Raw genomic sequence first — 21,241 nt, 5'->3', positions numbered from 1 at the left:
ATTTGGGAGCCTTTGGCTATTTTCTGGACGAGTGGGTGGGGGTCCTAAGGGGAGGGCTGATCCTGAGGGTGGGGGGCAGATAGGGGGCCCAGGGCAAACAGCCTTAGGGCATCAAACAAGTAGCCCCGTCTCACCACGGCCTCTCCGTCCCTTTGCTGGGCAGAGGAACCCCGTTCCACCCTTGATTGGTCGGTATTCGTTTATTCAGTTCCACTGTACTGAGCGTCTACTATATGCAGAACGCTGTACTGAGCACTCGAGAGAGTACGACAGAACAATAACTGATCCGTTCTCCGCCCGTAACGAGCTTGCAGCGTAGCGGGTAGCAGTGGTGATGTTATTTACTGTGAGCCCACTGTTGGGTAGGGACTGTCTCCATATGCTGCCGATTTGTACTTCCCAAGTGCTTAGTACAGTGCTCTGCACATAGTAAGCGCTCAATAAATCCGATTGATGATGATGATGATGATTTACTGAGCCCCCCCAGGAGGCAACCTGCTGTTTTAAGCTCTCGGTCAGTACAAAGACGAGCGAATGACCTCATCCCCGCCTACAAGGAGCATAGGGGCTCTACCCCAGCGCTCAGTACAGTGCCTGGCACATAGCAAGAGCTTAATACGTGTCGTTAAAAGAAAAAGGCAAGACGGGGGGTGGCCTAAGCTGAGAGTTGCCATCCCTTCTCCCTGGCCCGCTCTTGATATAAAGATCGTCTCTAGACCGTTAGCTCATTGTGGGCAGGGGATGTGTCCGATTATTGTTTTATTGGATGCTCCCAAGCGCTTAGGACAGGGCCCTGTACACGGTGAGCGCTCAATAAACGCGATTGAAACGAATAAGAGGGAGGGTGAGAGTGTCTAACCAAACCCAAGGAACCCTGCCCTTCCCCCAGCACTCATTCATTCAGTCAGTCGTATTTATTGAGTGCTTACTGTGCGCAGAGCACTGTACTAAGCGCTCGGAAGGTACAGTTCGCCGCCGGTTTCCCCAGGGAGTCGCACCGTTGGAAACGCCAGCAGGCCCCAGCGGGGCTCGGGGCGAAAAGACCGGGAGGGAGAGGGGAGAGGCAGGGGTATCGGGGGGTCCCGAGGGTGGGGGGCCAGAAGGGCCACCGGGACACGGTGACACCGTGAGAGATGAAATCCTGCGCCGGGTGAGTCGGGGGGCCGAAACGTGGTGGGGGGATTGATTGATTTTTTTTTAAAACGGTGTCCGTCGAGCGCTTACCGTGTGCCAGGCGCTGTCCTAAGCGCTGGGGGAGAGACGGGGCAATCGGGTTGAACACAGCCCCCGTCCCAACTTCATCCCCACTTTCCAGCTGAGGGAACTGAGGCCCAGAGAAGCGGCGACTCGCCCGGGGTCACCCGGAGCCAGGCTGAGAGCCCGGGTCAATCAATCAATCCATCAATCGTATTGAGCGCTTACTGTGTGCAGGGCACTGTACTAAGCGCTTGGGAAGTGCAAGTTGGCAACATATAAAGACAGTCCGTACCCAACAGCGGGCTCACAGTCTAAAACCCGTGACCCCCCCCCCCCCCCCCAGGCCCGGGCTCCGTCCCCTAGGCCGCACGGCCTCTCCGCAGACGGGGCTGGCGGGGCCGGGGACCGACGCCCTCCCTCCTTCCTTCCGCTCCGTGTCCCCGGACGCAGCCCACCCGGCCGTCCGGCCCGGCCACCCCCGGGACCGCGGCGGGGGCCTCGGGCTCGGCCTCGGCCTCGGCCGGCGAGATGAGCAGCAGCGAGCCCAGCACGCCGGCCCAGACGCCGCTGGCGGCCCCCGTGGTCCCCGCGCCCTCGCTGGTCTCCCCCGGCCCGGCCCCGCCGCTGCTGTCCCCTTCCAAGGTGAGTCCGGGACGGCGGCCGGGGCGGTGGGTGGGGGGGGGGTGGGGTCCCCCGGCCGGAATCCGTCACCTCCCGCCCCCCAGGAGGAGGAGGGCCTGCGGGCCCAGGTGCGGGACCTGGAGGAGAAGCTGGAGACCCTCCGGCTGAAGCGGGCGGAGGACAAGGCCAAGCTGAAGGAGCTGGAGAAACATAAGATCCAGCTGGAGCAGGTGACCGAGTGGAAGAGCAAGATGCAGGAGCAGCAGGCCGACCTGCAGCGCCGTCTCAAGGAGGCCCGCAAGGTCAGCCCGGCCCCCCCGCCCCCCTCGCCCCCCCCCGCCGCCGCCCCCCGGCCGGACCGTCCTCACCCCCCCCCCCCGTCCCCTGCCTCGCCCCGGGCAGGAGGCCCAGGAGGCCCAGGAGGCCAAGGAGCGCTACATGGAGGAGATGGCCGACACGGCGGACGCCATCGAGATGGCCACGCTGGACAAGGAGATGGCCGAGGAGCGGGCCGAGTCGCTGCAGCAGGAGGTGGAGGCCCTGAGGGAGCGCGTCGAGTTCCTCACCACCGACCTGGAGATCCTCAAGCACGAAATCGAGGAGAAAGGTGAGGGGCCGGTCCCACCCCCGGGACCCCCGGGAGGAGCCTGGCGCCCGTTAGGGTACGCTCACCGTTGAGCACTTACCGCGGGGCCGGGCGCCCTGAAATGGAAGATCATCGGATTGGACACCGTCCGTGTCCCGCGTGGGGCCCGCGAGTCGTCATCCCCATTTCCTGTCTGTCCGTTTATTGAGAGCGGACTGCGTGCAGAGCGCTGTACTGAGCGCCTGGGAGGGTGCCGTTTGACAGTAAGCGGACGCGTTCCCTGCCCGCGGCGAGCTCGCAGGCGAGGTAACTAAGGCCCGGAGGGGTTCAGGCGGCTTGTCCAAAGTCACCCAGACGACGGGTGGCGGAGCCGGCGTCGGAACCCGGGTCTTTCAGGCTCCCCAGCCTGGGCTCTAACCACTAGTCCATGCCGCTTCTCCGCCCTCCTCGGGGATTAGTGGCAGGCCCACCCTTCCCCCCCCCGGCTTTCCCCGCGCGACCGTTACTCGGCACGAACCTGGATATTCCCAGACTCCCCTGGGAGCGGCGGGGTCTTCGGATGCCCCGGGTTCGGCTCCTGCCTTCTGCTCAGGTTCTGCTCGTGGGCCTCGGTGCTGGGGGTCCGAGGGGGCCACGGGTGCCAGGCTCACCCTGCGGCGACACCCCTTCCCCGGTACTGTGAACCCCAACCCCGTCCCCTCTCCGCTGGCGCCTGTCCGGGACGCAGCCACAGCAGCCTGGTGCCGGGGAAGGATGCCTCCCGTGCTCATCTTCCCCCCGCTAAGAGGGAGCAGGGGCAGACCTGACTCCTCCAGCCTCGCCCGCCTGCTGCCCCTGGCCCTGTCAGTCAGTTATAGAGCGCTCACTGTGTGCAGAGCCCCGTACTAAGCGCCTGGGAGGGGACGATGGGACAATGAAACAGACGCATTTCGTGCTCACGGTGGGCTTACAGTCTAGAGGGGGAGACCGAGGGAGGTAGAAATATGTGAATGTTACGGATCTGGACCTAAGGGCCGTGGGGCTGGGAATAAAGGGAGCAAGTCACGGCAACGCAGAAGGGAGCGGGAGAAGAGGGAAGGAGGGCTTAGTCAGGGAAGGCCTCTGGGAGGAGATGGGCCGTCGATAAGGCTTCGAAGGCGGGGAGAGTCACGGAGGAGGGAGGGCTTTCCAGGCCGGAGGCGGGATGTGGGCGAGAGAGACGGGCGAGACGGCGGTCCCACCGGCCCCCTTCCCTGGAGGTCGGAGGGGGTGGCGTGGGCACCGTGGGCGGGGGCCGGTGGTTCGCGACGGTTCTGTGCCCTCCCCGCCCTCCAGGCTCCGATGGGGCGGCGTCCAGTTACCAAGTCAAACAGCTGGAGGAGCAGAACGCCCGGCTGAAGGAAGCTCTGGTCAGGTGCGGCCCCCGCCCCGCGGCCCCCGTCCCCTCCCCACCCTCGGCGGGGGTGGCCCGCGCCTGACCCGGCCCGGGGGTGCCGCCTAGGATGCGGGACCTGTCGGCCTCGGAGAAGCAGGAGCACGTGAAGCTGCAGAAGCTCATGGAGAAGAAGAACGCGGAGCTGGAGGCCCTGAGGCAGCAGCGGGAGCGACTGCAGGCCCAGCTGGGCCAGGCCGACCACACCATCGACGAGCTCAAGGACCAGGTGCCGGGGCGGGGCCGGGGCGGGGGGGGGACGGGGGGGACGGGGGCCCCGGCCCGCGCGGCCCCCCGAGCCCGGCCCGTCCCCCCGCTCCAGGTGGACGCGGCCCTGGGGGCCGAGGAGATGGTGGAGACCCTGACGGATCGCAACCTCAACCTGGAGGAGAAAGTGCGGGAGCTGAGGGAGACCGTGAGCGACCTGGTGAGCCGGGGCGGGGGGGGGGGGGGGGGGTCCAGGAGGGGCGGGGGGGCCCGGGGCCGGGGGCTGGCCGCTCACCGCTCCGCCCTCCCCCTCCGGCCCGCGGCAGGAGGCCATGAACGAGATGAACGACGAGCTGCAGGAGAACGCGCGGGAGACGGAGCTGGAGCTGCGGGAGCAGCTGGACCTGGCCGGGGGCCGCGTCCGCGAGGCGGAGAAGAGGGTCGAGGCCGCCCAGGAGACCGTGGCCGACTACCAGCAGACCGTCTCCAAGTACCGGCAGCTCACGGCTCGCCTGCAGGTCCGCCCGCCCGCCCGCCCGTCCGTTCGATCCTATTTGTTGAGCGCCGATTGTGTGCAGAGCACTGCACCGGGTGCTTGGGAAAGTGCCACGCGACAACGAACGGCCGCCACGAGCTCACGGTCCGTAGCGATAATAATAATCACAGTCTTTTCGACTGTGAGCCCACTGTTGGGTAGGGACGGTCTCTATATGTTGCCAATTTGTACTTCCCAAGCGCTTAGTACAGTGCTCTGCACACAGTAAGCGCTCAATAAATGCGATTGATAGTAATGATGGTGTTTATTAAGCGCTTACTATGTGCCGGGAGGTTCCGAGGCGATCAGGTTGTCCCACGGGGGGCTCACGGTCTTCAACCCCATTTTGCAGGTGAGGGGACTGAGGCCCAGAGAAGTGAAGTCTTTTAGACTGTGAGCCCGCTGTTGGGTAAGGACTGTCTCTATATGTTGCCATCTTGGACTTCCCAAGCGCTTAGTCCAGTGCTCTGCACGCAGTAAGCGCTCAATAAATACGATTGATTAATTGATTACTGCGTGCAGAGCACTGGGGGAAAAAGTTCAACAGAGTAGAGTTGGTAGGTGCAGTCCTTGCTCTCAAGGAGAAGCAGCGTGGCGCGGTGGAAAGAGCCCGGGCTTTGGAGTCAGAAGTCGTGGGTTCAAATCCCGGCTCTGCTACTTGTCAGACTTCCAGACTGTGAGCCCACTGTTGAGTAGGGACCGTCTCTATATGTTGCCAACTTGTACTTCCCAAGTGCTTCGTACAGTGCTCTGCACACAGTAAGCGCTCAATAAGTACAATTGATTGGTTGTCAGCTATATGGCTTTGGGCAAGTCACTTCACTTCTCCGGGCCTCAGTGACCTCATCTGTCAAATGGGGATGAAGACCGTGAGCCCCCCGTGGGACGATCTGATCACCTTGTAACCTCCCCAGCGCTTACAACAGTCAATCAATCAATCAATCAATTGTATTTATTGAGCACTTACTGTGTGCAGAGCACTGTACTAAGCGCTTGGGAAGTACAAGTTGGCAACATATAGAGACGGCAACATCTAGAACAGTGCTTTGCTCATAATAAGCGCTTAATAAATGCCACCATCGTTATTAATATTGTCATTAAGGAGCTTACAGTCTACAGGGAGAGACAGATGTTAAATGACAGGGAGGGCTGGGGTGAGGATTAAAGTTAGTCGATGGTATTTATTGAGCGCTTTCTGTGTGCGGAGCACTGGACTAGGCACTTGGGAAAGGACAACAGAACAGCAGACACATTCCCTGCCCACAAGGAGCTTACAGTCTGGGGGGCTTAGGGTGCTTAAGGCATGGCTCAGTGGCAAGAGCCCAGGCTTTGGAGTCAGAGGTCATGGGTTCGAATCCTGGCTCCGCCAACCGTCAGCTGTGTGGCTTTGGGCAAGTCACTTCACTTCTCTGTGCCTCAGTGACCTCATCTGTGAAATGGGGATTAAAACCGTGAGCCCCCAGTGGGACAACCTGAGCACCTTGTAACCTCCCCAGTGCTTGGCCCATAGTAAAGGCTTAATAAATACCATCGTTACTATTCCAGCGCTTAGAACAGTGCTTGGCCCATAGTAAGCGCTTAGCAAATGCCATCATTTATTTATTTTATTTATTTATTTTATTTTATTTTGTTAGTATGTTTGGTTTTGTTCTCTGTCTCCCCCTTTTAGACTGTGAGCCCACTGTTGGATAGGGACTGTCTCTCTGTGTTGCCAGTTTGTACTTCCCAAGCGCTCAGTCCAGTGCTCTGCACACAGTAAGCGCTCAATAAATGCGATTGATGATGATGATGATGAGTATTACTATTCCAGCGCTTAGAACAGTGCTTGGCACATAGTAAGTGCTTAACAAATACCATTACTATTATCATTAATATTATTAAGGGGCACACAGCCGGGTCGACGGCGAGGGGAGGGCAGCTGGGAGAAGCGAGAGCTCAGTCAGGGAAGGCCTCTCGGAGGAGATGCGATCTTCGGGGAGGGATTTGGAGGGCGGTGGACCGTCGGGTACGGAGCGGGAGGTCTTGGGGGTCATTCGTTGGTTCATTCGATCGTATTTATTTATTTATTTGATCTTTTAGACTGTGAGCCCACTGTCGGGTAGGGACCGTCTCTATATGTTGCCAGCTTGGACTTCCCAAGCGCTCAGTCCAGTGCTCTGCACACAGTAAGCGCTCAATAAATGCGATTGATGATGATGATGATGATCATTACTATTCCAGCGCTTAGAACAGTGCTTGGCACATAGTAAGTGCTTAACAGATACCATTACTATTATTATTATTATTATTATTAAGGGGCACACAGCCGGGTCGACGGCGAGGGGAGGTCAGCTGGGAGGAGCGAGAGCTCAGTCAGGGAAGGCCTCTCGGAGGAGATGCGATCTTCGGGGAGGGATTTGGAGGGCGGCGGACCGTCGGGTACGGAGCGGGAGGTCTTGGGGGTCATTCGTTGGTTCATTCGATCGTATTATGTGAGCCCACTGTTGGGTAGGGACTGTCTCTATATGTTGCCAATTTGTACTTCCCAAGCGCTTAGTACAGTGCTCTGCACAGAGTAAGCGCTCAATAAATACGATTGATGATGATGATGATGATGATGATGATTTATTTATTCGATCTTTTAGACTGTGAGCCCACTGTCGGGTAGGGACCGTCTCTCCATGTTGCCAACTTGGACTTCCCAAGCGCTCAGTCCAGTGCTCCGCACACAGTGAGCGCTCAATGAATACGATGGATGATTTACTGAGCGCTTACTGTGCGCGGAGCACTGTACCGAGCGCTTGGGGGGGGGGGGGGTATCCGCCCCCTCACGCCCCGCCCCGTCCCCCCCCGCTTCCAGGAGATGAACCGGGAACTGACGAATCAGCAGGAGGCCTCCGTGGAGCGGCAGCAGCAGCTGCCGCTGGAGACCTTCGACTTCAAGATCAAGTTCGCGGAGACCAAGGCTCACGCCAAGGTGAGGGGGCCGGGGTCCCGCGAGGGCGCCTTGGGGTGCCGCCCCCCCGTAATTCTCTCCTCTCCCCCGCTCTGCTCCCCCCAGGCCATCGAGATGGAGCTGCGGCAGATGGAGGTGGCCCAGGCCAACCGACACGTGGCCCTCCTCACGGCCTTCATGCCCGACAGCTTCCTGCGACGCGGCGGCGATCACGACTGCCTGCTGGTCCTGCTCCTCGTCCCGCGCCTCGTCTGCAAGGTGCCCCGCTCCCCCCCGGGCCCCTCACGGACTCCTTTTTATGCCCCCCTCCCCGCGCCCCCCGAGCCGGGGGCTCACCCGCCCGTGCCCCCCACCCCTCCCCGGCCAGGCGGAGCTGATCAGCAAGCAGGCGCAAGAGAAGTTCGAGCTGAGCGAAGGCTGCTCGGGCCGCCGCACGGGACTGCGAGGGGCGGCGGGAGAGCAGCTGAGCTTCGCGGCGGGCCTCGTCTACTCCCTCAGCCTCCTGCAAGCCACCCTGCACCGCTACGACCAGTGAGTTCCTCTCCCTCCCTCCCCGCCTCAATCAGTCGATCAATCAGTCGTATTTATTGAGCGCTTACTATGTGCAGAGCACTGTACTAAGCGCTTGGGAAGTACAGATTGGCAACACGTAGAGACAGTCCCTACCCAACAGTGGGCTCACAGTCTCCCCCTCCTCCTTCGGTCATTCGGCCGTACTGCCGTATAGTACGTGCGAAACACTGTGATAAGCGCTCAGGAGAGGCAGCGTGGCTCGGTGGAAAGAGCCCGGGCTTTGGAGTCGGCTGTGTGACTTCGGGCGAGTCACCTAACTCCTCTCGGCCTCAGTTCCCTCCTCTGTAAAACGGGGATGGAAACTGTGAGCCCCCCCGTGGGACAACCTGATTACCTTGTAATCAATCAATCAGTCGTGTTTACTGAGCGCCTACTGCGTGCAGAGCACTGGACTAAGCGCTTGGGAAGTCCAAGTTGGCAATATATAGAGACGGTCCCTACCCGGCGGCGGGCTCACAGTCTAGAAGCGGGGGGACAGAGAACAAAACCAAACATATTAACAAAATAAAATCAATGGAATAGATATGTACGAGTAAAATAAATAAGCAGAGTAATAAATATGTACAAACATATATCCATATATACAGGTGCTGTGGGGAAGGGAAGGAGGTAAGGCAGGGGGGTGGAGGGGGGGAGGAAGGAGGGCTTAGTACAGTGCTCTGCACACAGTAAGCGCTCAATAAATACAGTGCTCTGCACACAGTAAGCGCTCAATAAATACAGTGCTCTGCACACAGTAAGCGCTCAATAAATACGATTGAATGAATGAATGAATGATCAACCCAACTCCCTGGTATCTCCCCCGGCGCTTAGGACAGTGCTTGGCACAGAGTAAGCGCTTAAATACTAGGATTATTCTATTCATTTTATTCTGTGAATATGTTTTGTGTTATTCTCCGTCTCCCCCTTCTAGACTGTGAGCCCGCTGTCGGGTAGGGACCGTCTCTAGATGTTGCCAACTTGGACTTCCCAAGCGCTTAGTCCAGTGCGCTCAATAAATACGATTGAATGAATGAATGAATACGATTGATTGAGGGGGGGCTCAGTCTGGGAAGGCCTCCTGGAGGAAGTGAGCTCTCAGTAGGGCCTTGAAGGGAGGAAGAGCGCTCAGAACTGTGATTTGCACGTAGTAAGCGCTTCACAGACGCCATCGTTGTTATTATTACTCTTCCTCCTGTTCCTCTCCGTTCCCCCCCGGGGTGCGTGGCCGCTTCCCCGCCGCCTCCCTTCCCCGTCCAGGGCGCTGGGGCAGTGTACCGTGGACGTGTACAGGAAGGTCGGGGGGCTGTACCCCGAGATGAGCGCCCACGAGCGATCCCTGGACTTCCTCATCGAGCTGCTGCACAAGGACCAGCTGGACGAGACGGTCAACGTGGAGCCGCTGACCAAGGCCATCAAGTACTACCAGGTCAGGGGCCGCGGGGCCGGGGCCGCAGGCGGCGGGCTCTTAGAGGGGTGGACTCGAGGAGCGAGGAGTTTGCTGCTTCATCATCATCATCGTCAATCGTATTGATTGAGCGCTTACTGTGCGCAGAGCACTGGACTAAGCGCTTGGGAAGTCCGAGTTGGCAACGTATAGAGACGGTCCCTACCCAACAGCGGGCTCACAGTCTAAAAGAATGAAGGGCTTCCCAGCCAAAGCCGGAAAACCTACTAGACAAATGTCCCGCCGTCGACCCCCGAACCACGTCATCCCCCGGGCCCGGAATGCCCTCCCTCTGCCCATCCGCCAAGCTCGCTCTCTTCCTCCCTTCAAGGCCCTACTGAGAGCTCACCTCCTCCAGGAGGCCTTCCCAGACTGAGCCCCTTCCTTCCTCTCCCCCTCGTCCCCCTCTCCATCCCCCCCATCCTACCTCCTTCCCTTCCCCACAGCACATGTATATATGTTTGTTACTCTATTTATTTATTTTACTTGTCCATATCTATTCTATTTATTTTATTCTGTTAGTATGTTTGGTTTTGTTCTCTGTCTCCCCCTTTTAGACTGTGAGCCCACTGTTGGGTAGGGACCGTCTCTATATGTTGCCAACTTGGACTTCCCGAGCGCTTAGTCCAGTGCTCTGCACACAGTAAGCGCTCAATAAATACGATTGATGATGATGATGATAAAAGAGCTGGAGAAGCGGTGTAGCCTCGTGGTTAGAGCACAGGCCTGGGAGCCAGACGGACCCGGCTTCTAATCCCGGCACCGCCTCTTGTCTGCTGGGTGGGGTTGTGGTCGCGTCGCTCCTCTCGGTCGTGGGGAAAATCGGGAATGAAGACTGCGAGCCCCGTGTGGGACGGGGACTGCGTCCAACCTCGCATCCGCCCCGGTGCTTCGGGTAGCGCCCGGCACATTGGGAGCGCTCAGCAAATGCCGTTGTGAGAAGCAGCGTGGCTCAGCGGAAAGAGCCCGGGCTTTGGAGTCAGAGGTCATGGGTTCGAATTCCGGCTCCGCCACATGTCTGCTGTGTGACCTTGGGCAAGTCACTTCACTTCTCTGAGCCTCAGTTGCCTCATCTGTAAAATGGGGATGAAGACTGTGAGTCCCCCTGTGGGACAATCTGATCGCCTTGTATCCTCCCCAGCGCTTAGAACGGTGCTTTGCACGTAGTAAGTGCTTAACAAATACCATCATTAAGAAAAATTACCAACCGTAGTGTCCACTAAGCGCGTATTGTGGGCCAGGCACTGTACTAAGCCCTGGGGCGAGTGGGGTTGGACACGGTCCACGTCCCACGCGGGGCTCACGGTCTTCACCCCCGTTTTCCGCAAGGGAACCGAGGCCCAGAGGAGGGAAGTGACCTGCCCGGGTTCACCCCAAGTTCTAGCCGGGACTAGAACCCAGGCCCGGGCTCCACCCGCTAGGCCACACCGCTCCTCGGCGGCTCGGCCCGGGTGGGCTCCCGGCCCGGGCGGGAGTCGGGAGTCCGTCCCTCGGAGGAGGGGTCGATGTCTCCCCGTCCCTTTTTCCTCTCTGCCGTCCTCCCCGTCCTTTTCCTCCCCTCCAGCACCTGTACAGCATCCATCTCTCGGAGGAAGCCGAGGACTGTACCACGCAACTGGCCGATCACATTAAGGTGAGCCCTTCCCTCCGCTCCCACGGGACAGCCGGGGACCCGGCGGGATCGAGCCCGGGCGGGGGGATCGGAAGGACCCGGCTTCTCATCCCGGCTCCGCCACCCGCCTGCCCCGTGACCCCGGCCGAGTCGCTTCACTTCTCCGGGCCTCGGTTCCCTCGCCTGGAAAACGGAGATCAAGGCCGCGAGCCTCAAGCGGGACACGGACCGTGTCCAACCCTGATTCGCTTATATCCGCCCCAGCGCTTGGGACAGTGCCCGGCACGCGGCAAGTGTCCAGTAAATGCCGTAAAAACAAAATATAGGGACAAAATCAGCGGCAGTTCACGAGGCGTTGTGTCAGCTATCTCACCCTCGAGCTGCAGGTGACGGTCAAAGAACCGGGCACAGCGAATGTTGTAAACTGAGGCGGAGGAGAAGCAGGGGAGGGAAAGACAGTGGGGCGGGGGTGGAGGTGAGTGTAGAGAAAGGGGTCGGAGGAGCAGGGTGGCGGCAGTAGACAGGTTGGGGTGGCCCAAGCCAGAGCGTAATAGGGGCGTCCTGGGGCCGCAGGAGTGGGGCGTCCTGTCTCCATGTCTTGTTTTGTTGTCTGTCTCCCCCTTCTAGACTGGGAGCCCGCTGTTAGGTCGGGACCGTCTCTAGATGTTGCCGACTTGGACTTCCCAAGCGCTTAGTACAGCGCTCTGCACACAGTAAGCGTGCAATAAATCATCATCATCATCATCAATCGTATTTATTGAGCGCCTGCTGTGTGCAGAGCGCTGGACTAAGCACTTGAGAAGTACAAGTTGGCAACATCTAGAGACGGTCCCTACCCAACAGCGGGCTCACAGTCTAAAAGGGGGAGACAGAGAACAAAACCAAACGTACTAACAAAATAAAATAAATAGAATAGATATGGACAAGTAAAATAAATAAATAGAGTTAAAAAAAAAATAAGATGGAATGAATGAATGAATGAGAAGGGGGAGGACCAGGCCGGCCGGCCCCGTCCTAGGTAGCTGACTCCCCTGGGGGCCGCATCCCCGGATCCGAGTCCCGGGACCCAGGATTTCCTGGGATTGGGCGGACCGTCACTCTTGTCCTGTCCATCCCTCCCTCCCCCCCGCTCCCCTCCAGTTCACCCAGAGTGCCTTGGACTGCATGGGCGTGGAGGTGGGCCGCCTGCGCTCCTTCCTGCAGGTGAGACCGCGCCCGGGCGTCCCGCAGTGCCCCCGGCCCCCCCCCCCCGCTCCCTCCGTCCCACCGTCCGCGTACCCGCAGGGCGGGCAGGAGGCCTCGGACCTGGCCATCCTGCTCCGGGACCTGGACACGTCCTGCGGCGACATCCGCCAGTTCTGCAAGAAGATCCGCCGCCGGATGCCCGGCACCGACGCCCCCGGCATCCCCTCGGCCCTGGGCTTCGGCCCGCAGGTCAGCGGGAGGGCGGAGGGGAGCGGGGGGCGGCGCCGGGGGCCCACCCCTCCCCCGGCGCCCCCCGGCCCCACGCGCCCCCTGCTCGGGTCCCCCCAGGTGGCGGACAGCCTGCTGGAGTGCCGCAAGCACCTGACGTGGGCAGTGGCGCTGCTGCAGGAGGTGGCCGCGGCGGGAGCCCAGCTGATCGCCCCGCTGGCCGAGACCGAGGGGCTTCCGGCCGCCACGTTGGAGGAGCTGGCCCGCACGGCCGGGGAGCAGGTGGGCACCCGGGGCGGGGGTCTCGGCCGGGGCCGGGGGCCAGGGGCGCCGTCCGGGGTCGCCTTGACCCCGCCTCCCTCCCCTCAGATCTACGGGGTGCCGGGGGCCAGCCCCTACGAATGCTTGCGCCAGTCCTGCGGCACGCTGATGGCCACCATGAACCGGATGGCCACCGCCATGCAGGAGGGAGACTACGATGCCGACCGCGCCCCCGGAAAGGTGGGTGTGGGGGTGGCAGGGGCGGGGAGCGTGACGAGGGGGTGGGGGGAAGGGGTGGGTACAGTTGCCGTCCCATCTCGCACCCACCCTGGCAACTCACACACTTTTTCTCTTTCTTCCCCGTTTGTCTCTTTCTCCCCACTCGTCTCCTTCTCTCCTCTCGTCTCCTCCTCCCCTGTCTCGTTCTCCCTCCTCGTCTCATTCTCTCCCGTCTCCTTCTCCCCCCTCATCTCCTTCTCCTCCCTGTCTCCTCCCATCGTCTCCTTCTCCCCTTGTCTCCTTCTCCCCTCTTCTACTTTCCCCCGTCTCCTCCCCCCCGTCTCCTTTCCTCCGTCTCCTTTCCTCTGTCTCCTTTCCCCTGTCTCCTTCCCTCGCCTCCTTTCCCCCATCTCCTTTCCCCCTGTCTCCTTCCCCCCTCTCCTTTCCCCCCTCTCCTTTTCCCCCATGTCCTTTCCCCCCGTCCCCTTTCCCCCCGTCCCCTTTCCCCCGTCTCCTTTCTCCCCGTCTCCTTTCCCCTGTCTCCTTTCCCCCGTCTCCTTTCCCCCCGTCTCCTTTCCCCCCGTCTCCTTTCCCCCCGTCTCCTTTCCCCCGTCTCCTTCCCCCATCTCCTTCCCCCATCTCCTTTTCCCATCTCTTCCCATCTCTTTCCATCTTCTTCTCCCTTCATCTCCTTCCGTCATCTCTTTTCCTATTCTCCTCCCTCCCTCCTCGTCTCCTCCTTCCCCCCGCCTCCTTCCCCACATCTCCTACTCCCTCGTCTCTTCCCATTTCTTTCCCCCGTCTTCTTCTCCCCTTGTCTCCTCCCATCTCTTTTCCTATTCTCCTCCGTCCCACCTCGTCTCCTCCTTCCACCTCGTCTCCTTCCCCCCACATCTCCTACTCCCTCGTCTCTTCCCATCTCTTTCCCCCCTCTTCTTCTCCCCTCGTCTCCTCCCCTCGTCTCTTTTCCTATTCTCCTCTTTCCCCCCCGCCTCCTTCCCCCCATCTCCTACTCTCTCTTCTCTTCCCATTTCTTTCCCCCGTCTTCTTCTCCCCTTGTCTCCTCCCATCTCTTTTCCTGTTCTCCTCCCTCCCACCTCATCTCCTCCTTCCACCCCGTCTCCTTCCCCCCACATCTCCTACTCCCTCGTCTCTTCCCATCTCTTTCCCCCCTCTTCTTCTCCCCTCGTCTCCTCCCCTCGTCTCTTTTCCTATTCTCCCCCTTCCCCCCTCGTCTCCGCCTTCCCCCCTCGTCTCCTTTCCCCTCGTCCCCTCCCTTCCTCCCTCGCCTCGGCCTCCCCTCGCTTCTTCCGACCCAGCAGCCCCCTCCGGCCGAGCTGCGGGCGGCCGCCCTGCGGGCAGAGATCACGGACGCGGAGGGCCTGGGCCTGAAGCTGGAGGACCGGGAGACGGCCATCAAGGAGCTCAAGAAGTCCCTCAAGATCAAGGTGGGCGGCGGCGGGGGGGGCGGCGCGAGGGGAAGGGGAAGGGAGAGCGGACACCCGGGCCCCCGGAGCCGCCTCCGTCCGCCCACCCTGGGCCTTCCGCCGCCCCCAGGGTGAGGAGCTGAGCGAGGCCAACGTGCGGCTGAGCCTGCTGGAGAAGAAGCTGGACGGGGCGGCCAGGGAGGCCGACGAGCGGACGGAGAAGGTGCAGACCCGACTGGACGAGACCCAGGCCCTGCTGCGCAAGAAGGAGAAGTGAGCCCCGGCCCCTCCGACCCCCCGACCGCCGCTCTCAGTCAGTCGAGCGGTCGGCCAGTCGTATTTATTGAGCGCCCGGTGCGTGCGGAGCACCGGTCTAGGTCCCCGAGTGGCCCGTGGCCCGCCCTGCCCGGGGCGCCGTGGGTGCGGGGGTGGCCTCGGGGACCCTCGCTGACGGGTCGCCCCCCACGCAGGGAGTTCGAGGAGACCATGGACGCCCTCCAGGCCGACATCGACCAGCTGGAGGCCGAGAAGCTGGAGCTGAAGCAGCGGCTGAGCAGCCAGGCCAAGCGCGCCGCCGACGGCCAGCGGGGCCCCCCCTCTGGCATCGCCACCCTGGTGTCGGGCATCGCAGGCGGTCAGCGGCCCGGGCCTGGGCGGCGGGGGGCGGGGGGCCGGGGGGGGCGGCCGCCGGGGGGGGCCCCCTCCCCCTGCTCCCGTAGAGAAGCATCGTGGCTTAGTGGAAAGACCCCGGGAATCAGGGGACCTGGGTTCTAATTCCACTCCGCCCCTTGTCTGCCGCATGCGCGACCTTGGGCAGCGAGAGAATAATAATAATAATAATAATGATGGCATTTATTAAGCGCTTACTATGTGCGAAGCACTGGGGAGGTTACAAGGTGATCAGGTTGCGCCACGGGGGGCTCACGGTCTTCATCCCCGTTTGACAGATGAGGTCACTGAGGCCCGGAGAAGCAGCGTGGCGTAGTGGAGGGGGTCGTGGGTTCTAATCCCGGCTCCGCCGTTCGCCTGCCGAGTGACCCGGGGCGAGTCGCTTCTTCCCCGGGCCTCAGTTACCTCATCCGTCAAATTGGGAGTAAAATCGGGAGCCCCGCGTGAGACCGCGACCGTGTCCAACCTGATTACTTGGTAACTCGCAGTGTAGTTACCAGGAACTAGCCCTTGGTAACTGCTTGAGAAGCGGCGTGGCTCAGTGGAAAGAGCGCGGGTTTTGGAGTCAGAGGTCACGGGTTCAAATCCCCGCTCCGCCAGTCGTCGGCTGTGCGACTTGGGGCAAGTCGCTTCACTTCTCTGGGCCTCGGTTCCCTCATCTGGAAAATGGGGAGGAAGACTGGGAGCCCCCCGTGGGACAACCGGATCACTTTGTAACCTCCCCAGCGCTTAGAATAGTGCTTTGCACATAGTAAGCGCTTGATAAATGCCATCATTATTATGAACTACTCCGGTGTTTAGAACAGTGCTTTGCACATAGTAAGGGCTTGATAAATGCCATCATTATTATGAACTACTCCGGTGCTTAGAACAGTGCTTTGCACATAGTAGCGCTTAATAAATGCCGTCATTATTATTAACTACTCCGGTGCTTAGAACAGTGCTTTGCACATAGTAAGCGCTTAATAAATGCCGTCATTATTATTAACTACTCCAGCGCTTGGAACATAGTAAGTACTTAACGAATACCATCATTATTATTTAGTCACTTGGCTTTTCTGGGCCTCAATCACCTCATTCATTCATTCAGTCGTATTTATTGAGCGCTTACTGTGCGCGGAGCACTGTACGGAGCGCTTGGGAAGCCCAAGGTGGCAACGTCTAGAGCCGGTCCCCACCCAACAGCGGGCTCACAGTCTAGAAGGGGGAGACGGACAGCAGAACAAAACGTATTAACAAAATAAAATAAATATGTACAAGTAAAATAGACGGACAGCAGAACAAAACGTATTAACAAAATAAAAAAAATATGTACAAGTAAAATAGAGTAGTAATAAATAGAATAATAAATATATAAGTACAAGTAAAATAAATAGAGTAATAATAAATAGAATAATAAATAAATAAAGTAATAAATACAGTAATAATAAAACGGGGATGGAGACTGTGAGCCCCACGTGGGGCAGGGACCGCGTCCAACCCGATGGACTCGTATCCCCCTCAGCGCTTAGTACGGTGCTTGGCACGTAGTGAGCGCCTAAACACCCCCCCCCCCCGCCCCCGACCTTATGTTTCTTCTGCCCCTTTTCCTTGCCCTCACGCGTCCTTTCCCTTCTCTCCTCACGCCTGCTCCACAGAGGAACAGCAGAGAGGTACCAAGTCCGTGCCCGTCGCCCCCCGTCGTGGGCGGGTTGGGGGAGAGACGGGGGTGGGGATCGGTGTCCCGTGACCCCAGCACCCCCATTTTGTCCCCCCGGTCCCGCAGGTGGGGGCCTCGGGCAGGCTGGGGGAAGCAACGGGGGTCCCGGCGTGGTGAGGGACTCCCCCCCTCCTGCTGCAGCAGATCTCGGCTTTGCGCCTGGCCCTGAGCCAGCTGCAGCGAGAGAACAGCACCCTGAAGGTGAGGCCGGGCCCGGGGGGCTGGGGGGGCCGCCCTCCTCCTCCTCCTCCTCCTCATCAATCGTATTTATTGAGCGCTTACTGTGTGCAGCGCTTGGGAAGTCCAAATCGGCAACATATAGAGACGGTCCCTACCCAACAGTGGGCTCACAGCCGCCCTCGCCCCCGCAGGGAGCCCACATGAAGGCGGCCCTGTCGGCGCTGCCCCCGCTCACCGTGCCCAGGCTGACGCTACCCCCCGGCGAGGGCCTGGCGGGCGACGTGGCAGCGGGGACGCTCTACCGCAAGACCAGCCAGCTCCTGGCCACCCTGCAGGGCCTCAGCGCCTGCGCCCGCGTGGTGGACATCAGCCGCTCCGCGCCCGGTGAGCGTCCCCCCCCCCCCCCCCCCCGGGCCTCCCTCCCCTTGCCGTCACCCGCCCGGCGGTCGTGTGGGTTGTGCCGGGCGCTTGGGGGAATACGGCGGAACGAAAAGCGGACGCGTTCCCTGCCCACAACGGGCACGGGCAGGGAGTGCGGGCGTCTCCCCAAGCGCCCGGCCCGGCGCCCGGCCCACGATCGCCGCTGGATAAAGGGGGCCGGCCCCACCCTGACCTGTCACCCCCCACCTCCAGCGGCCAAGAGCCCCTCGGCCCAGCTCCTGGAACGCGTGGCCCAGCTCCGCTCCCTCGGCGAGGCCGTCGACCAGCTCAAGGTCAGTCGTCGGCCGCGGGCCCGGCCCCCGGGCGCCGGAGGTGGGCTCGGGGGGAGCGGGGCTCCCCTGGTCATCCCCAGGCCATCCCTCGCCCCCTCTCCCTCCCCCACCGCAGGACGTCGTGATGAAGGAGACGGTCGCTCGGCGCCCGGGAGCCAGCGTCCCCACCGACTTCGCCACTTTCCCCTCCACGGCCTTCCTCAAGGTGGGTGCCGGGCCGCGGAGGGGGGGGGACTCCAGGGGACATCCTGTCATCATCATCATCAATCGTATTTAGTGAGCGCTTACTGTGTGCAGAGCACTGTACTAAGCAGGCTCCCACGCGCCCGGCAGCCGCTCTCCCCACCTTCAGAGCCTTATTGAAGGCACGTCTCCTCCAAGAGGCCTTCCTTTATTCCGTCAATCGTATCTGCGGAGCGCTTGCTGTGTGCGGAGCGCTGTACTGAGCGCTCGAACTAAGCCTTCAGGCCCTCATTTCCTCTTCTCCCACTCCCTTCTGCGTCGCCCTCGCGCTCAGATTTGCTCCCTTTCTCCAGCCCTCCCTCAGCACTTAGGTCCATATCCGTCACCTAATAATAATAGTGAGGGTGTCTGTTAAGCGCTTACGAGGGGCGAAGCGCTGTTCTAAGCGCCGGGGGATACAAGGTAGGGCTCACAGACTTCATCCCCATTTGACAGACGAGGTTACTGAGGCCCGGAGAAGTGACTTGCCCAGAGTCACCCAGCTGACAGTTGGCGGGGCCGGGATTAGAACCCACGACCTCCGACGCCCAAGCCCGGGCTCTTTCCACTGAGCCGCGCCGCTTTCGTGCCCCCGAATCTGCTTTCATTTCTCCTCCCCGAGGGCCTGAAAAGAGTATATTTGGGGGGAGAAAGGTGGGGTCTGCTTCCCGCAGAAACCCCTCTTGTTAATTACTCCACCTGAGGAGCTCAAGACCTTGTCTTAGATATTTGAGGTGAACCCACGACCTCCGCCTCCCAAACCCGGGCTCTTTCCACTGAGCCACGCCGCTTCTCCGCAAATATCGATTTATATTCACGTCTCCCGCTCTAGACCGTAAGCTCCTCGTGAGCAGGGGACGTGCCCACCAACTCTGTTCCTCGGCGTCGTCTACCGACGCTGTCCCGCCGTGAGCCGACTCTGGACGGTCCCGCTGGACCTTGAGCCCTTGGCGGGCAGGGAACGCGACCGCCCTCCCATCATCCTCGTCAATCAGTCGTATTTATTGAGCGCTCACTGTGTGCAGAGCACTGGACTGGATTATGTTGCCAACTTGTACTTCCCAAGCGCTTAGTCCGGTGCTCTGCACATGGTAAGCGCTCAATAAATACGATCGATGATGATGATGATGATGATGACTGAGCGCTTGGGAAGTACAAATTGGCGACATATAGAGACGGTCCCTACCCGACAGCGGACAAAGGGGGAGAGCGCTTAGTCCAGCGCCCTGCCCCGAGTAGGCGCTCAGTAAGGGCGAGGGATGGGCCGGATCGCTGGATCTTCCACCCCTCTGGCCAGGCCCGGGAGGAGCAGCTGGCGGAGGCCGTCTACGTGGGCAAAGTGACCTTCCCCTGTGCGGCCGGACACGAGCGGCGGCACCACCTCGTCCTGACCCCGGACCAGCTGTACCGGCTGCACGGCCGCCTGGTCGCCTAGGGGAGCCCCCCGGCCCCCTCCCCGGTGCCCACCCGCTCTCCCCGCCACCCCAGGGCCCGTCCGGGCGCGGCGCTAGGCCCCGGAGCCGCCGCCCTCTCCGTCCCCGACCCCCTAATAAAGCTTCGTGTCCCCCCCCGCCCCCCGTCGTCGTCCTGGTCTTGGGGACGGGGGGGAGCGGAGGAGGGATTTCCACCCGGTCGCCTCGGTCTGGCGGGGTTAGAACGGAATAGAGGCAGAAGTGACGGTGAGATTGGGCCGGGCGCTGTCCTAAGCGCCGGGGGGGCCCAGTCCCTGTCCCACGTGGGGCTCCCTCTCCATCGAGGAGCAGCGTGGCTCGGGGGAAGGAGCCCGGGCTTCGGAGTCGGAGGTCACGGGTTTGAATCCCGGCTCTGCCGCGTGTCCGCTGCGTGACCTTGGGTAAGTCACTGCACGTCTCTGAGCCTCAGTTCCCTCATCTGGAAAAGGGGGGTGAAGATCGTGAGCCCCACGCGGGCCAACCGGATCACCTCCTATCCCCCCCCACACCAGTGCTCAGAACGGTGCTTCGCGCAGAGTAAGTGCTTAACAAATGCCGTCATTATTGCTCTAGACTGTGAGCCCGCTGTTGGGTAGGGACCGTCTCCAGATGTTGCCAGCTTGTACTTCCCAAGCGCTTAGTACAGTGCTCTGCACACAGTAAGCGCTCAATTAATACGATTGAATGAATGAAGGAAGGAAGGAATTCTGCTTCATAAGAGAAGCGGCGTGGCTCGGTGGAAAGAGCCCGGGCTTTGGAGTCTGTGGTCGTGGGTTCAAATCCCGGCTCTGCCGATTGTCAGCTGTGTGACCTTGAGCAAGTCACTTAACTTCTCTGGGCCTCGGTTCCCTCATCTGTAAAATGGGGGTTGACTGTGAGCCCCCCGTGGGGCAACCTGATCGCCTTGTATCCCCCCAGCGCTTAGAACAGTGCTTTGCACGTAGTAAGCGCTTAATAAATGCCATTATTATTATTATTATGAAAGAATGAATTATTATCCCCGTTTGACAGACGAGGGAACTGAGGCACAGAGAAGTGAAGTGACCCAAGGTGACACAGTAGCCTTGTTACCTCACAGTCTAGAATAACAAGGATGGCATCTGTTAAGCACTTACTATGTGCGAAGCACTGTTCTGAGCGCCGGGGGGATACAAGGTGATCAGGTTGTCCCGCAGGGGGGCTCACAATCTTAATCCCCATTTTACAGATGCGGGAACTGAGGCTCACACAGCAGGGATGCAGGGACCCAGGTCCTTCTGATTCCTAGGCCCGAGCTCTATCCGCTAAGCCATGCTGCTTCTCCAGATATCTAGATTCATTCATTCAATCGTATTTATTGAGCGCTTACTGTGTGCAGAGCACTGTACTGAGCGCTTGGGAAGGACAAGGCGGCAACGTATAGAGACAGTCCCTACCCAACAGTGGGCTCACAGTTTAGAAAGGGCCCGGCAAGGCTTTTTATGGGGGAGACCCCGGTGTTTGAAGAGGGAAGGGAAGATGGCAATTAAAGATCATCATCATCATCAATCGTATTTATTGAGCACTTACTATGTGCAGAGCACTGTACTAAGCACTTGGGAAGTACAAATTGGCAGCATATAGAGACAGTCCCTACCCAACAGTGGGCTCACGCTCTAAAAGGGGGAGACAGAGAACAAAACCAAACATACTAACAAAATAAAATAAATAGAATCCCCGATTTACAGATGAGGTAACCGAGGCACAGAAAAATCAAACGACTTGCCCAAGGTCCCGCAATAAACGAGTGGTGGAGCGGGGATTCGAACCCACGTCCTTTGATTCCCAGGCCGCTAGGCCACGGGGCTTCTCGTTGTGTGTCTCATATTAAGCACTTAACAAATACCACAATTATTGTATCATCGA

At 60.1% G+C, this 21,241-nt stretch overlaps 1 protein-coding gene and 1 pseudogene across 1 annotated transcript in view; one reads left to right on the top strand and one right to left on the bottom strand.

Moving 5' to 3' along the window:
* DCTN1 (dynactin subunit 1) overlaps positions 1-19,441 on the top strand; it is a 42,549-nt gene extending 23,108 nt beyond the window's left edge. Inside the window, 26 exon segments of the mRNA XM_038744501.1 lie at positions 1,648-1,839; positions 1,923-2,120; positions 2,221-2,425; positions 3,719-3,797; positions 3,885-4,044; positions 4,138-4,242; positions 4,349-4,540; positions 7,397-7,513; positions 7,598-7,750; positions 7,860-8,023; positions 9,305-9,473; positions 11,056-11,124; positions 12,244-12,306; positions 12,388-12,537; positions 12,637-12,798; positions 12,886-13,017; positions 14,319-14,444; positions 14,554-14,696; positions 14,894-15,057; positions 16,730-16,744; positions 16,858-16,916; positions 16,918-16,992; positions 17,163-17,355; positions 17,605-17,684; positions 17,800-17,889; positions 19,204-19,441. Coding sequence (XP_038600429.1) covers positions 1,648-1,839; positions 1,923-2,120; positions 2,221-2,425; positions 3,719-3,797; positions 3,885-4,044; positions 4,138-4,242; positions 4,349-4,540; positions 7,397-7,513; positions 7,598-7,750; positions 7,860-8,023; positions 9,305-9,473; positions 11,056-11,124; positions 12,244-12,306; positions 12,388-12,537; positions 12,637-12,798; positions 12,886-13,017; positions 14,319-14,444; positions 14,554-14,696; positions 14,894-15,057; positions 16,730-16,744; positions 16,858-16,916; positions 16,918-16,992; positions 17,163-17,355; positions 17,605-17,684; positions 17,800-17,889; positions 19,204-19,341 — 3,393 coding nt within the window. The 3' untranslated portion in view covers positions 19,342-19,441.
* LOC119927468 lies at positions 9,688-9,728 on the bottom strand (annotated as a pseudogene).
* Positions 19,442-21,241: the final 1,800 nt, after the last annotated feature.

The sequence above is a fragment of the Tachyglossus aculeatus genome, chromosome 4, assembly GCF_015852505.1.
Source record: "Tachyglossus aculeatus isolate mTacAcu1 chromosome 4, mTacAcu1.pri, whole genome shotgun sequence".
NCBI lineage: Eukaryota > Metazoa > Chordata > Mammalia > Monotremata > Tachyglossidae > Tachyglossus > Tachyglossus aculeatus.
Note: the sequence above shows the minus strand (reverse complement) of the source record. Positions and strands in the feature narration are given on the sequence as shown.